A 15,014-nucleotide genomic window follows, 5' to 3' on the forward strand; every position below is an offset into this window, starting at 1 on the left:
AACCCATTAAGAGCCATCTATAAATGGTACCACTGGGGTGCAACTTAAACCAAATCCTAACTAGCAAAAAGGCTCCTATGTATAAACAAGATGTACGTCCAAATCAACATCTTCCATTTGACTTGGTGGAAGCACTTCCAAACCTCTCAAATCTCAATATACTAGAAAAGCTTACAGTAATAAAACCCAACTGAAAAAACAGGAAACCCTCAGTATGTACAGGTTTGGCCCTCACAGTTTCAAATTTTTGTGAGTGCCAAACCCACCTCTTAAATACACTTAAAGCAGTTCCTTGGGAACTCTGTGCTTGCTGCTGCCAGAGCAGCTGTGCGCCCCCCAGCCATTGGGGCACTGAGTTCATTAACGCAGACAGCCTTATTCATGGATTTCACCATTCATGGGGGATACAAGAACATATCCCCCATGAATGGCAAGGGTGACCTGTACTGGCAGGATACTCTGCAGCAAATCTATCCAGTTTAAATTAAACAAGAAATACAAGTGTAAGCATGCTTGAAAGTCAGGCAATGTTTTCTCAATTGTAAACAGGTGCATATAGACAGAAAGTAGTGTTACCACTAATGGCATTTATTTGTTTCATTGTTTTGAAGTCCAATCCTATAGCCCGATTCATCTTTTTAAAAAGCACTCTCAGTAACTTTCCCTCCATGCATCATCTGAGAAAAAATGTATTTTATCCCAATAAAGAAACTTAAGATTTACAAGCTACTAAAAATAGGCAAAAAAATGTATTTAGGGTACTTGAATTCAATTTCATGAGACAGCTGAGTAAAATGTGCTTCTATTGAAGAAGGTAATTAAAAAAACCCAAACAAACAAAAAACAGCATTTTAGTCAGTGCTTCATACTGCTCAAGTCTGCATTCAAAGAATCTGATTAGTACCAAACTTACTGCATGCTCATTGAACAAGTTGACAGCTTAGTGTGTTATATGGTACATTTTATGATGCACTTTAAAAACATTTTAAATAACTTGAGTATTGCCTACAGTTTTGTAATTGCAAGAATCTAAATTCATTTTTTATTGTAGGATACAAAATTGTGTTTTTCAAAAATAACCCCATACCTTTCAAAAAATATTTGTACACATGGATTTCTATGCATATGAAAGTAGTCCACATTCTATAAATCACAGTTCATCCTACAGTCTTGTTGGCTTATTACTGTATTTAGAACACTAGATATTCCAATGCAGATTTTGGTGTATGCAGGTGACTAGGTTCCACTGGACTTTTTTTTCCCTAAACCAGCAGGCATTTACTTTGCTGAAGTACAGTGAAGAATAGTTTTACTTGCACTTTTGAATGACTGTTTAAAATAAATTGATGTGTGCTATTTTAGGGACACCAAAAATGTATTGTTAAAACAGGTAAATATTAAATCATAAAGTCAGTATGTAATACACACAAGAAAATACTTGATTCAAGTAAAACTCCTGTTTAAATAGAGATTAGTATTATATGCACAGATATAGAAGGTTTTTCCATCAGTATACAAATACTGGTTAGTTCATGTAAATTAGAACCTACCTCTAAGCTAGCACTGTAGTTTCAGTTAGAACATGCAGGCTATTTCCTTCTGACTGACAGTCATTGAAATAAAGCCTGCAGATCCACTTTCCTTGCTAAACCCACAAAACAAAACATGGAAGTGATCACACACATTCCTCTATTGCAAAGCACTTTACTAGACTACATATAGCTTCAAGGGAAAGAGGCGTTTTTCTTGATGTTTGCATTTCTTCTCCCTTCCCACCTTTGTCTGCAGTCTATTGATAATATAACACCAGTTCACTTTCAAGCACCGCCATTGCCCAGGAGCACCACTACTTCTGATGTCTAGTAACTTTATTCCAACCGTGTAGTTCATCCAAAATATCGCCCCCAACATACCCTTCCCGAGAGAAAGCAAGGGCCAACATATACATTGCACTTTTCAGAAATGCTCCTTATAAATGTTACTTTAAACAGTGCCTAGATTATAATAGATCTTTATTTTTTGTGTTCCTAGTTGAAGCTTACATATGCAAAAGGAAATATTTTCCTGCAACGCATCCTCACTTTTTTGTTGGTGGGCAGGGTAGGGTGGAATGAAGTCAGAAGTACTTGGGAGGTAAATACAACCAAAATCTCTCTCAGAGCGACACCATGTGGGCAAACTTCAGTAATTCCTCAGTGGTATTAGGTCCGTCTCAAGTCTCAGGGAACATGCTTAAGTCTCTTAGCTTGGAAGTTAGGCGTGCCTTTTCATAGAACGTTAGGGGTAGAAAGGACCTTGGGAAGTCATCTAGTTCAACTCAATACAGGATCATTCCCAAATAAAACAAATCCCAACCAAGTAACCATCTAGCCTGCTCTTAAGACTTCCAAGAATGATTCCTGTCCCTAGACTCTTCCAGTATTTACCCACACTTTGCAAGCGTTTCCTCGCAGCAGTTTAAGGCCATTGCTCCTTCTGCTGCCCCATTCGGCACTGGGAATACTTTACCACTTTCCTTATAACAACTCTTCTTGAATTTTAAGCCTTTTCTTATACTTATCAGTTTCAATTGCAATGGGCATCTACTAGTTTCCCTTTGTTTCCCCCTCTTAGCCTGGGTCATCCAGGGAAAGGGATGGCTCTCTTGTTTGCAGAATACTTCCACCAACCTAAACTTTTACTAAAAATAAAGAATACTGGTAAGATGGAGTAGGGCTTCAACTATGTTCCCTTCCAATTAAAAATGAATTTTATGTTTCAATAGGTTGGCATTTCTCTCAGAGCCAAGACCAGTGGCCTGATATAGCTATCCATCACTCAGTCTAGTAGCAAGAACCAAATCCTGCAGAAACCAATGTTTTAGTTAGACTGCTTTATACACATATCAGTATTTTTAATATAAAAAAGGAACATGTTTATTATAACAAGTTTAAAGTATGCAAACAAGACCAAGAGTACAGCAATGAGAATTTTAATAGGTAAATATCTGAGAAGCCAAAAAAGTATGCTTCATGTTGATACAATGCATTTTAATGCTTTTTACAAAAAAGTAAATTTTAGAGTAAATCATAAACATTCAGAAGCACTTATTGTAAGACCCCCCCCCCCAAAAACAAACAAACAAACAAACAAAAAACCAATCCATAGGCTCACTTGGATTGATACTCAGGGAATTCTTCCATCTCAGATGAAGAGCCTAAACACCTATAACACAATAGGATAAAATGAGTTACAGTGCAATGCAAAGTTTTCATTATTTAGTACTGCACAAGATATCGTCAGAAAACCTTTGCTCACCACTACTCAATCTGCCGGTAATTCCAGCAATTTTTGGTAAGTTTCATCATTTGATATCTTGTTCATAAGTTGCATCTCTCCCTCTTATCACCCCCGCCCCATAGAAGATATGGCATAATAATATAGCATATAATTTAACATAAATATACTATAGTAGTATTCACTCATTTCTCTGTATGAGCTCTAAGGTTCAGCCAACACAGGTCCCATGTGCATCAAGTACTTCTAAAGTTTGCATCTTTAAGTCAATAAAAACAACTCTGCCACTTATGGTTTAGAAAGAGGCGACATCATCTTTAGAACATATACTTACAAGTTTTGTTGCCAAACCCCCACACAAACAAAACCCCCAAAACAAAAACAAAACATTCTGATCTAGTTTAGTCTTTGAAGTTGTACTTGAAGATAAACAAACATCACACACAGGATTTCCACAATTTTAGAACTCACCTCTGAGGATTTTCACTGCCAGAGCGCTGCTCTCTCTTGGAGATCACTTCAAATGCATTGGAAAAAGCTGTAAAAAAAGATTCAGAATCAAAGACTGACTACAGAAAGCTGCTGAGTAGGTTCACTACCGCTTCTAGGAATTCACAATCATTAGAATGCCTGCAATTAACTACATAAGAAAAACTGACAATACGCCAATAACTAAGTGCAGTAACAGAATCATTTTAACTTTGAAGCTTCCTAAATGCCATTTAATATACAGAAGCAAGCCTGCACCTTCCTTACACAGTCTTGGTGGTCCATAATCCACAGATATGTTCTCAGTTCAGCATAGCATTTCCAGTCTAAAGTACATGGCCCAATGAGGTAGGTGGACCTTACCGCCGGGAGCTCTCTCATATGAGCTGGTTCTCCATGCTGCGTAGAAGTCTTACTCTTCTGATATACTCAGTGCCCAGGCTAAAATAAACAGAAGTGACAGAGCACGTGTGTTACAAGAAGTGAATTCTTCAAGGCAGAAGTAACATGAACATGCAGGGAGAAGACTGAATTTCCAGACAAAGCTACCAGTCCTCTCTAGGATGCTTTAGCCAAATTAAAATGGCTCCCAGCGCCATTGTCACTTTAGTGTAACAAAGGCAACCAAGGTTTGCATACAACATGCAAGCCTCCAGACCATGTGCGTTCAGTGTACAAATAGCTGTAGTTCAGACAAGTGAGAAGTTTATCGTCAGTTATCGCATCTGACGGCACTTCCTATTTACAGGTATCATCATTTCAACAGCAGATAGCTTCCTACATTTCAATCATTTGAAAAGCACAGGTCGACTGCAAAAATACCCAGTACTTTTTCAAGTGTGGGAAACAGACAAAAACACCCATAAATGGGACTGGTCCTATTTAACCAACCCAAAAATGTTCTCCTTGTATTGCTTAATAAACTAAAGACATAAAAAGCCTACCTTGCAGCTCAAGTCACTGTTCTGCCCTAAAAAAAGAGGAAAAAAGAATCATTAGTTTGCTCGTGCTCTTGTGGGGCAGTAAGACACACAAGAAACATTTATTAAGGCAGATTCAGAAAAAAAAACTCTTTCACCACCACTAATCTGCCGGTAATTCCAGCTAATTTAAGTTTTATTTCATCATTACCCAGTCCAGAACCAGACGAACCAGCTCCCCTTTTCAGGGAACATGTTTGCTACGGATTCCCGCGCTGCTCACCTGTGACTCAGCCGGGCCGCGCACGCGCACGCGCACATCCGTCGCGGCCTGCACGCCAGGCGCTGCACGGCGATGCCCCGGCAGCCGTTGGGCTCCGGTCCGTACGGCGGCGGCCATCCACCTGCAAGGCAGCGGCGCAGCAGCCAGATCCCCACTACCCGCCTTAGCTCTGTGGGAGCTACCCGGCCGCCGACGCAAGCCTCGCTGAGAATCACGCGCTTCACGCGCTGCCAACGGAAAAGAAAGACTAGGTCTTAGTCGGTGGCTTTTAAAGGCTTGGAAAGTACCACCCTGGGGGGGGGGAGGGACTTACTGCGCTGGCGCGATAGGACGCGACGTCTAACCGATGGGGGGGGGGGGGGGGAAGAAGTGGACTGTTCCACTCGGCACGTGGGAGCCTGGCTGCTTTAGGAGCCTGCTCGGGGGCTGCATTGAGGCGGAGCGTCTACACGTGGGCTGCCCTGCCCTGGTCTGCCGAGCGGACTCTGATCCTCAGTAAAGCCTGGCAGTACCATTAGGCCAGAGTAAATGAATTAATTCTGCAGTAGGGGGACACAAGGACCATCTCATGGTAGAGTCCTTGTGTGCACTTGCACATGCCTAGATGGGGGCTGGGCCTTGAGGGTGCCTGCTGTAGCACCCTTGTGCCCTGGCCACCGGCACTCACTTTGGTTTTTGCCAGTGGGTGCTTGCAGGCATTAAAAAAACCCCCAGTGCTTGGTTTTAAGCTCCACACCGAGCTCCGTGCATGGCTAGAAAAGGCAGTGCGTGACTTCAGCCTGGCTCTGCAGCATCTGTAAAGATTGGATGCTTCCTTTAATAGGGCATTTTTGGCCCTTTTAGCTAAAAACAGACTGAATCAACTTTGGCTAAAAGCATTAAAAAGCCCTGCTGAAGTGCCCAATCTTTACAGACAGTGCAGAGCCCAGTTGAAGTAAGGCACTGCAGGTGAAGTGCATTTCTGGGTGTTTGTGTTTTTTTAAACATCTGCCAAAACTGCCATGGCTTTTTACTTTTGGTGGGTGCTTGAGCCCTGGAGCACCCATGCAATCGGCTAGCCAGCCCCTCCGCAGCATGTTGAGCCAGGTTAGAGCAACCCCATGCTACCAGACTGACCCCCTGGACTCCTGCCAGCCAAGGCTGCGCCACCCTAGCTCAATGTCCTACCATCTTGAGCACACGTGTAAATGCTGCACCCAGGAGCAATTAGCTCCAGCACAAACTGTGCCAGAGTTTATTCAGGTGCATTAATCGCATGTGTAGATGCACCTGCAGCTAAACAAAACAGGTAGTGGGCCTAGGAGCTGTGGAGCATTTTATGCCCTTCACTGGCATGCAGGTAACCCCTGTTTAAGTCATAAGCAGCAGGGAAAAGAGTGGGACCTGTGCCATGTTGGGCAATAGAGCAAATTATACTTGTATTTATTATGAACAGAAGTGGGGTATGCTCCATCTGCCTCTCTGAAAAACAAACACCTGAAAGGATAATAAGTCGGGTGATCAAAGCTTCCACTGGAGGTGAAAGAGTTTCCCTTTTCCTATCCAGGGGACCAGTTAGGGAATGCCAATCTATTCTTGAATCACAACCAGCTCTGGAAGGGGCCTTATGAAGTCATATAGCCCAGCCCTCTGCTTAAGGGGAAGTAAAAGTGTCGTGCAATACCTTGTGGCCAGCTTAAGTTTAGATCAGAAGACCACACTGTAAAGCAAGGGAGGCCATGAAGAGTGCCACAGTTACGAGAGGGAAGACGGGGAGGAGAAAGAACAGCACCAGATCAGGCAAAGGGAAGATTGGACTGGTGCTCGGAAAGGTGCAGAGGCAATTTGTGGCATGCCTGCCCGAAAGGCTGGGCCCCGCTCGCTTTTCATCCCCACTGCAATCCCAAAGCATGGGTATTGAAAGGATAGCAGCTGTATCCATGCCCTCCATAGTAATTACAATTGCATCCCTTTTTCTTTTTTAAACGTACCTGCTTGCTAGGGTCCTGAATATATAGGAGCCAGCCCTTTCTAAATACCCCCACCTGTGAACATCACTAAACTAGGCGAGCAGCATAATTTTAAGTAGCTTTTGTTTGGAACATTTCCTGCTTATATAATAGGAAAATACTTACACTTTTGTGTGTCTTGTCCTTGCATTAGAACAAAACATACCTTTGCTTTCCTTTTATTTTTGGTCTTGGTTTTAAGGCCCCAAAGGCCTCAGTTTTTGCAAGTGGCTTTGGGCAGGGAGACTGCTGTGTAAGGCACAGGCCATTGTGCCATAAACTCAAACATTACATATCTATTGCTTTTGTTCAGTCGAATGCAGTCACCTATACTACTCACTAAAAGATTTATTCTTTGAAAAACAGCATTTGTAGGGGCAGGGTGGTCCTACAAGAACTCAAACACTCGTTCCCTTTCCTTGGTGCAACGTCTGTAAACAAAAGCAGCAAAGTGGTTTCCAAATCTGACAGACTTTCAACCACCTGCATTCATTTTAATAGAATACGTAAATCACACTACACTTACTAACCAACCGTTTCTCTCACATCAAATCACTATAAGATGTCCTTTTAGGTCTTTTCGGCTCTTTATTATGAGGAAGCTTCATTTTTTTTTTCCTTTTTGCCTTTTGCATCAGAACTAGCACTGTCTAGCCTGAAAGACTAAATATAACTTTAAAAGGCTAGTGAATGGCCAACACTGCAGGAACCAGGAGAGTGAAAAAGCTGAACAAACTGAGGAAGGGAATTTTAGCAATGCTGCTTAAAACATGACCTTTGGTTAACTATTTAATATCACTGATGAATTAACATTGAGGAAAGGATATCTGTTAGACCCAATACTTTTAGTTAAACTGCAAGAATTAAAAATATACGCTGCATCACAAGCAAAAGGAGTCCCAGCAAAATCAGGGAAAACCAGAGACAACACACCTCACTACCCTCCCCACCAAACACCCTTCCAACCCTCTTTACTTACCATAAAGAAGCAAAGATGGGCACACATTTTTAACAGTACATTTTGCTTTCACTTGCAATTAGGGCCATAAAGGTCTCTGACAAGAGATTTAAGCAATAAATAGAAACCAGAGATGCCTCAATAGAGGGCCTAGACATGAGCCATCTTTGCACTGGTATAATATACATCAGTTTTGTAGACCAGTGTAAATCACTTGGGAGCCAAAGTAACTAGCAATACCAGGGCAGATGCACAGAGGATGAGCTGTTACAAGTGCTTTACCGGTAGGTGGTGTGAAAAGCAAATAGCATTTTTGCCTTGAGCAAACTACTATCTCAAGGAAAACTGCAGTATGCATCGCTAGCCCCCTATATCAAAGCTATTTTACTTGGGTGGGTTTTCTAGGGTAATTCTACGCAGGACTTGAGCAAGCTGCACTGGTGCAGAGCTGTGCATTGTGGGCCGTCCTTTTTCACACGCCCGTAAAAGTATCACGTACCTGGACCAGCAAGGACACAGCAGCATGGTGATAATGGCTCCAGGTGGTTGTCTGTGTTGGCCTCAAGTCAGGCAGAAGGCAGGGCAGGGTGGCACCTTAGAGACTAACTGGCTTAGAGAATAATAAGCTTTTATAGATGAGAGAGGCTTTGCTTATGCCAGAAGATGCCTAAGTTTAACTACTAATGCTGACTGAATTCTTCTGCTTCTAAACAGTTGCTCTATTGGTATTTTCCTTTTCCAGCTGGTCTCAATTCCCTCTTCACCAGCCCTCTATATGAATGTTGTTCCAGAGAAGCACACTGGCCAGGGACCTCATAAACAATATGCTAAAGCCCACATTGCTCTGCATCGGCTCATTTGTAGTTCAAGGATCTGTCTCAGTACAACCCAAACAACCTAGCAAGAAGACACCATTTAGACACTTATCAGGCTCTTGGGGATGAGATCTCAGCTGTATTATTATATATTGTTCTATCTGAAAAGCTTTGTGCAGGGAAACATTAATGGAAGCACACATCAAAGCGACCCATTACAGTGATCAGATATTGCAATCGTTTACTCTTGTTTTGAGCAGGATTTTTATGAGCCATGTTTACCAGACTGTACTCAATATTAAATACAAAACCAAGGGTAAGTGTCACAAAAGCAAGGGAACGGTTAAGGCTTAACGCCCAGTAAGTCGCCACACCAGCTAACCCTTTCGTATTCAGGTCTCGTAACTCGTCGCCCATTTCATATATTGCTGTTTGTATGCGCAACAGTGTGACAGAGGAAGCTAACTGCAGGCTCCTTGCTTTTGGAAAACCCCAAACCTATTTCAACGTAGTATAAAAATAGAAAACAGAATAAAACAGTTGTTAAAAAAGAAAGGTGGGGAAGGAATGCACTGACATTTTAGCTTAACAGGACCAACCAAGGAATGAGGAACAATGCAAACAATGCATCGCCAAATTTTGGCAGGCAGTATTTTTACTAATGTGTTCTGTTTACCAGAAGCTGACGTACTCAAAATACTCTTTTCCCAAAATTGTGGGCAGTCAAAATAAATGCCACAAACAAAAATCAGCTACACACTGATCAAAATTTACCTATTTAGAAAGGGGACAAGAGTTAAACAAGGTGAAAGTAACAAGTCAACCATGTGCACATCCACATGTACTTTACAGTAAGAACATTCAAAAATATTGACATGAGACACTGATCCTCTTTTTTTTTTCCTTTTCTCTTTCAGTCATATATATATCTCTATATATATTTATATATTTAAACAGCACATATGAAAACACCACTATAGCTTTCACTGTAGCCAACAGGAGAATTTTCACAAATATAAAAATTAAATTTTTAAGTTTTTAAATTGTTAAATTTCTTCAAACATAATACAGCTATACTGAAAGAAAATCTTTAAAATTGTTTCAACATTTAAACTCCGAAATAACCCTCAGGAATTTGCACACGTCGGTCAAAGATCCAATTCTGCGGTCTTGAACTTGTCGATCTTCACTTAAAGTAAAAATTAATTATCACCAAATGAATGAAGCAGAATCCTTTTTGACATTAGTCTGGTGGTGCTGCTTTGACAGTATTTTCAAAAGTTAGTTTTCTAGGATGTCTGGTTTAGATTTGCATTTAGTATTTTGGAGGGGTAGAAGTCAGCAATCCCTCTAAGCTTTACCTTTAGTGGCCATCTGCCCAGGAAGCATCATTGTTATTAGTTTATAAGAAAAAGGCAGGTGCTGGCACCAGCTTTAAGGGCCAGGCAGTGGTGATTATTATGAAGTTCCCTGTTCTTTGGACAAACTGTGTAAAACATTTTCTTAAAAGATCCTGTGTTAAAAAAATTAAGAACAAAAAGGTTGTCTACAAAATCCAGAATTGTTTTGCCTCTTCTTTAAAGTTTGAAGCAAGGGGGAAAAATGTTTTAAAAGAATGTCTAAGGGCCTGCTAAAATAAATGTACTGAACAATGCCCTACACAACACAGGGCCACGACACACCGAAGACAAATGTGATTGCTTTAAGTGTCAAGTGTTATACAGGTTTTTACTTCTGTATAAAAAGAGAGAGGCTCCTGGAACCTCAATTACCGTGTCCCTGCCACAATGTTCAGCTTTTGGGCAATGGAAATCTTGCCACGTTGCAGAGTCAAAATCCTGAGTATCAGGATCTAAAAGAGCATCATGATTCAGTGTCTGACCCAGAACTACTCTCCCGGCTAATTTCAATCTGTAGGGATGGTAAATTATCCAATCGACTTTTCTTCTGGCGTGACTGTTCTTTTTCTTTGATCAGAGCACCCCATACCCGCTGGAGCTCTGAATCATCCTCCTCTGGAGATGCTGCTGAGTTTTCTGATTTATCTGGAGTCTTTTCCTGCGTCTTAGGTGCAGATCCTAAGCGGGTCCATAAGTTACCTAAATGGGGGGGGGGGAAAATAGTATAAACATGAGAGAAACATGAGGAGCACAGTCAAACGCCTTAAACATTAACTATCGTATAGTTGAAATACTCAAAATGTAGGGAATACCACCTTAAAAGTTCATTAAACACAGTTTTGGTATGTTACTTAATACGTTTTAAAGCAGGGACGGGCAATTATTTTGAGCGGAGGGCTGCTTACCCAGTTTTGGCCGGCTGTCAAAGGCTGCATGGGTAGCCCCACCCCTCAACAGGTGCTCCACCCCTTGACAGGTGCCCCGCCCTCTGGTCACCATCTTGGGACCAATGTCCCAGGGTCAGCACCAGTGGGGCCCAAAGCAGGGCACAGGCTGGCAGGGGTCCGTGGAGCCAGGCTGGGCTGCATCAGCAGGGAGAGGGGAGCACAGCCCTGACCCCCGGCTCGCCAGCAGGGAAGAAGCTGGTGCTGAGCGTGGGAAAAAGTGGCCCCTTCCCCACCCCACGTCCAGTGGCCCACGCTGCAGGCTCTCGCAGCCTGTACAGGGCTGTCTGGAGCGGGCACAGGCAGCACCATGCAGGCTGCAAGCAGCTACAGCGTGGGGCACCGGGTGTGGGTGGGGAGGGACCGCTTCCTACTCCCACCTGTATGTGTTTTGAGAAATCTGTGCTTATTCTAGTGACAGGCCAAAGTCAGATACAAAGCTGCGAGCAGTTGCTGACATAGCTGAGTTAATTATAGCTGTTATGGGGTATCATCTGTTACTGAGCTGTGCTTGAAGAAGCCCCTAGTGTTGATGCACTTTACCTGTATAGGCTGTGTGCACATCAGAATGCTTTGCTGGTGTAATATCGCCAAAAATCAGTATAATGGCAGAGCCACTCCTAGTGTAGACCTCCTCTTATTGTAAGCACTGAGGTATCTGTGTAAAAGTACTTCTTATACACAAAAGAGAATAAACTATATCAAGTAAAAATCAGAAAGCCACATACCCTTAACTACCACTGCACAAGAAGTTACAATTTTTTCCCTCATTCTTTGCTAAGTTGTCCAGACAATCACTAATGAATTTCTAACTCCAGTCAACAGAACATTCTTTAGGATTGTCATTTGAAGTTCTTTCGTGTCGTACAGCATCTTAAACAGCTCTCTAGCAAGACCGAAAAAGTTGACATTTTTAGCCTTTGATATAGAACAGTCTTAACTTACAAATGGTGTGAATTAAGGCTTTTTAAAGTGAAGCTTTTATGGACATAAGATTATGAAGTCTAGAATTTTATCCACGAAATAAAAATAAAACCCCCAGAAAATTATTTTTGCTATCGTTTGGTCATTAAACAATAGCGGCACATCACCTCCACATACAAACCCCAAAGGCAAAAAAAAGGGATACTTTCTCTGCGTGCAACTAACCTGATTTCTTCTCCCGAGTATCTGAGTAGAGGCCTTTCACATCTTGCTTGGGGATCCCTAGTCGGCTATGCACGTCTGATATTGGTTCTCGACGAGGAGTGCTGGTGGTGCTTGGGGGTTTGACTTCTGGAGAGTGTGGTCTCTTTCCCAGCCTCTGCCGGACATCTGGAAATTTATTTTGCAATGGTTTATTTTACAATGATTATTTTACAATGTTTTGCATTCATTTTCCCCTGCCAAGCTAATCCTCAGCTTCATCTACTTGCAAAACTTGGAATTATAAAAGCCCCTTTTGTTTCTCTCTTTTTTTAATCTCTTCATTCAATCCTACACAATTCATTACCTATTCAATTTTCTGAATTCTTGTATTAGATTTTCTCTAGGCTTCATTTTCTCCTACAACAGGTCTGCGGCTTGGCATCTTTGCAAAGTATTTCCCTTTGGGATATTTACTGCTACATGGCTGGAGTTGTCCCAGAACCAAAAGTAGTAACAGTAAGTCTATAACGGTTCCTGAGAGTTATCTTTGGTTTTGTTACACTTCTGTTTTAAGAGCATAAATAGCAAAGGAAATTAAAAAAAAAAAGCTTTCCATCCAGCATAGGGCATAACACTAGGAATAGTTTGCCTTCTTCATTGTTTTGTACCTAAAAAGTAACCAGCATGCTTCTGAATTAAAATACTACTTTGTCTTCACTTTGGAAACCAAAATGGAAAATCAGAATCCCAGTAAAAACAGAAATTTAACCCGTAACGTGATACATTCATCATAAGGAAAATTTAGAGGTCTGTGTGGTATAGCTCCTGGGTTCTGCAATTTTTGTGAGAAAACTGAAAAAAAAATATGTGAACACAAATGAAACAGGAACACATGCAAGCAAATCTGGTGTTCTGAAGAATGTGAAAAAATAGAACAGAAAAAACAACTGGACTCTTTATATACGCTACTCTGTCTGATTAAGATAAGCTTCTGAGTGCCTTTAAGATTAGTAATTTTTGAGTTTTAGTGAGGAGGTATCATAATATTCTGCATTTTATTTGGCATTAAGTAGCCCAAAAGCAATCCATTTTAGTTTTGTATCATACTGACCTCCAGGAAGTACAAGACATTTTCATTTAGAAAGAATCCCTGAATCAAGCAATGACCAGTCCAAAAAACAGAACAAAAAGAATCTGAGGGAACTGGATACAAATAAACCAACCAAGCAATAATCAATTTTCCTCCTCCACCTGACTGTTTCCTTGCCTACAGCATTCCTCAACTTCAGTTCTAGACTCTATGCCCCTTCCCTAGTTCCCGCAATACCGGATCATCTTTTCATCATCATACGCTGCTATCCTTCCCGTCTCCCGTTCTGTATAAATGAGCAATTTGTTCAAATGAGAGAAGAAATTAGCATAATACGCTTACCTGAACAAGTTCTGAATAACTGAAACCAAATGAACTGCAATTTCATTACTGCAAATTGTCAAAGTCTGGGGGACTTAACTTTCTTTATAATAAAGGGTGAAAAATACCAGAGAATAGCAAATCAACCTGCAGCTGGACTGAATGTCCAGAAGTTTTAGTCTAAAGTGACTCAAAATATACAACCACACGTGAAATACTAAGTCATCCAGTGTATGCAATACAAGTCCCAAATTACCTGATTTTATAGTGCTGGCTGGCTGACGCTGCCCTGTGTTATTCTGACGTTTTTCCTCTAATAATAGTCTTACATCTGCAACTTTCTCTGAAGATCCTTTGCTACCAATCCGGTTTTTGACGTTACTGGATGCTATACTATCTGCTCTCATAGAGTTCCTAAATAAAAAAAGACAATGTATTTCTAAATAGAGCAAAGTCTTTTGACTGAAGCCCAATACAATTGTGAGAGATTCCTCCGGTGTATAAATCACACTTTGAAAGTTAATATCCAGATTTCTTTTACTCCAAAGCATGGGGAAAAAAAAGCAGGTTATTTAAAACTCCTAGCATCCAGAGTCAGTCTCAATTCTTTTTCAAGCAAATCAGTCAGTTCAGAGCACTAGATGTTTGTTGCACGCCCTTCATTTCATGGTTGAAACTTGTAACAAACAGTTTGTAAAATGTTTCTGATTTTATTACACAATATAAACATCCTTTTTCAGAACCATAATAGACATTGGGCCAGTGCTTTCCCTCAGGTTTACATTACCGCAGATTGTTAACAGAGATTATAAGCAATGTGTGCAAGGGGCTGTCTGTAACATCTCCTACGGGTAAGACATTGTCAAAAAGAGACCTGCTACCATCTGTGGTAAAAGGTGGTAAAAAGCACCATTTTGGCAGTTTTTTAATCGCTACAAAGTATACTGAAAGCTAAAAATGAGGTGAATGAGCTCAGTTAGTACGCATTTTGAACAGAGATACAGCAAAGTTAACTAGTTATAGCAGTGTCTTGGGGGGGGTAAAATGCAGAATAAATGAATAGTCTCAAAACTGATTTAATTCATAATATAATGGTTCCATGAGGATCAAAAGTATACTTCAATTTTTAAAAATGTTTTTCTTACTTACATGATAAAGACCTTGCATTATAAATAGAAAAAAAATGGATATCTAGTTTAGTTTTTACTAGTCAACTCCATTTGCTACTTGAAGCTTTCATTTTCAAGTTCCTTTGCATTAACAAAATCCTGCAATGTGGCACTACAAAATTGCAAGTTTGAATAGCTTTCCGTCTTTCTTTTTTTAAGTTTTTATTAAATCACAGAGCTAAAGATGCTCTGTTGATGTTCCTTTTTCGCTTAAGTCGTGCCAGTTCTGTCGC

The 15,014-nt window shown here is 41.0% G+C and overlaps 1 protein-coding gene and 3 non-coding genes across 6 annotated transcripts in view; all 4 read right to left on the reverse strand.

The window, feature by feature from the left end:
- Positions 1 to 2,955: 2,955 nt before the first annotated feature.
- NCBP3 (nuclear cap binding subunit 3) overlaps positions 2,956 to 15,014 on the reverse strand; it is a 28,707-nt gene continuing 16,648 nt past the window's right edge. For 2 of the 3 annotated variants that reach the window (XM_090025436.1, XM_090025439.1), the window contains exons 11-17: positions 13,869 to 14,026; positions 12,223 to 12,387; positions 4,969 to 10,828; positions 4,710 to 4,735; positions 4,129 to 4,206; positions 3,748 to 3,814; positions 2,956 to 3,204 (exon numbers count right to left, since the gene is read on the reverse strand). In XM_090025436.1, the coding sequence (XP_089881562.1) occupies positions 10,593 to 10,828; positions 12,223 to 12,387; positions 13,869 to 14,026 (559 nt within the window). In that variant the 3' untranslated portion in view covers positions 2,956 to 3,204; positions 3,748 to 3,814; positions 4,129 to 4,206; positions 4,710 to 4,735; positions 4,969 to 10,592. Of the gene's footprint in view, positions 3,205 to 3,747; positions 3,815 to 4,032; positions 4,207 to 4,709; positions 4,736 to 4,968; positions 10,829 to 12,222; positions 12,388 to 13,868; positions 14,027 to 15,014 lie in introns of all 3 variants that reach the window. The other variant, XM_090025438.1, reaches the window with a different exon arrangement.
- LOC149854149 (small nucleolar RNA SNORD65) lies at positions 3,277 to 3,349 on the reverse strand. Its single transcript, XR_016439084.1, has one exon. It is a non-coding gene; the product is annotated as a small nucleolar RNA SNORD65 (small nucleolar RNA).
- Positions 4,453 to 4,527, reverse strand: LOC149854150 (small nucleolar RNA SNORD49). The gene has a single exon (XR_016439079.1). It is a non-coding gene; the product is annotated as a small nucleolar RNA SNORD49 (small nucleolar RNA).
- On the reverse strand, positions 4,820 to 4,895 carry LOC149854151 (small nucleolar RNA SNORD65). The gene has a single exon (XR_016439085.1). It is a non-coding gene; the product is annotated as a small nucleolar RNA SNORD65 (small nucleolar RNA).

Source organism: Crocodylus siamensis, chromosome 13 (genome assembly GCF_052110815.1).
Source record: "Crocodylus siamensis isolate JL-2025a chromosome 13, ASM5211081v1, whole genome shotgun sequence".
Classification (NCBI taxonomy): domain Eukaryota; kingdom Metazoa; phylum Chordata; order Crocodylia; family Crocodylidae; genus Crocodylus; species Crocodylus siamensis.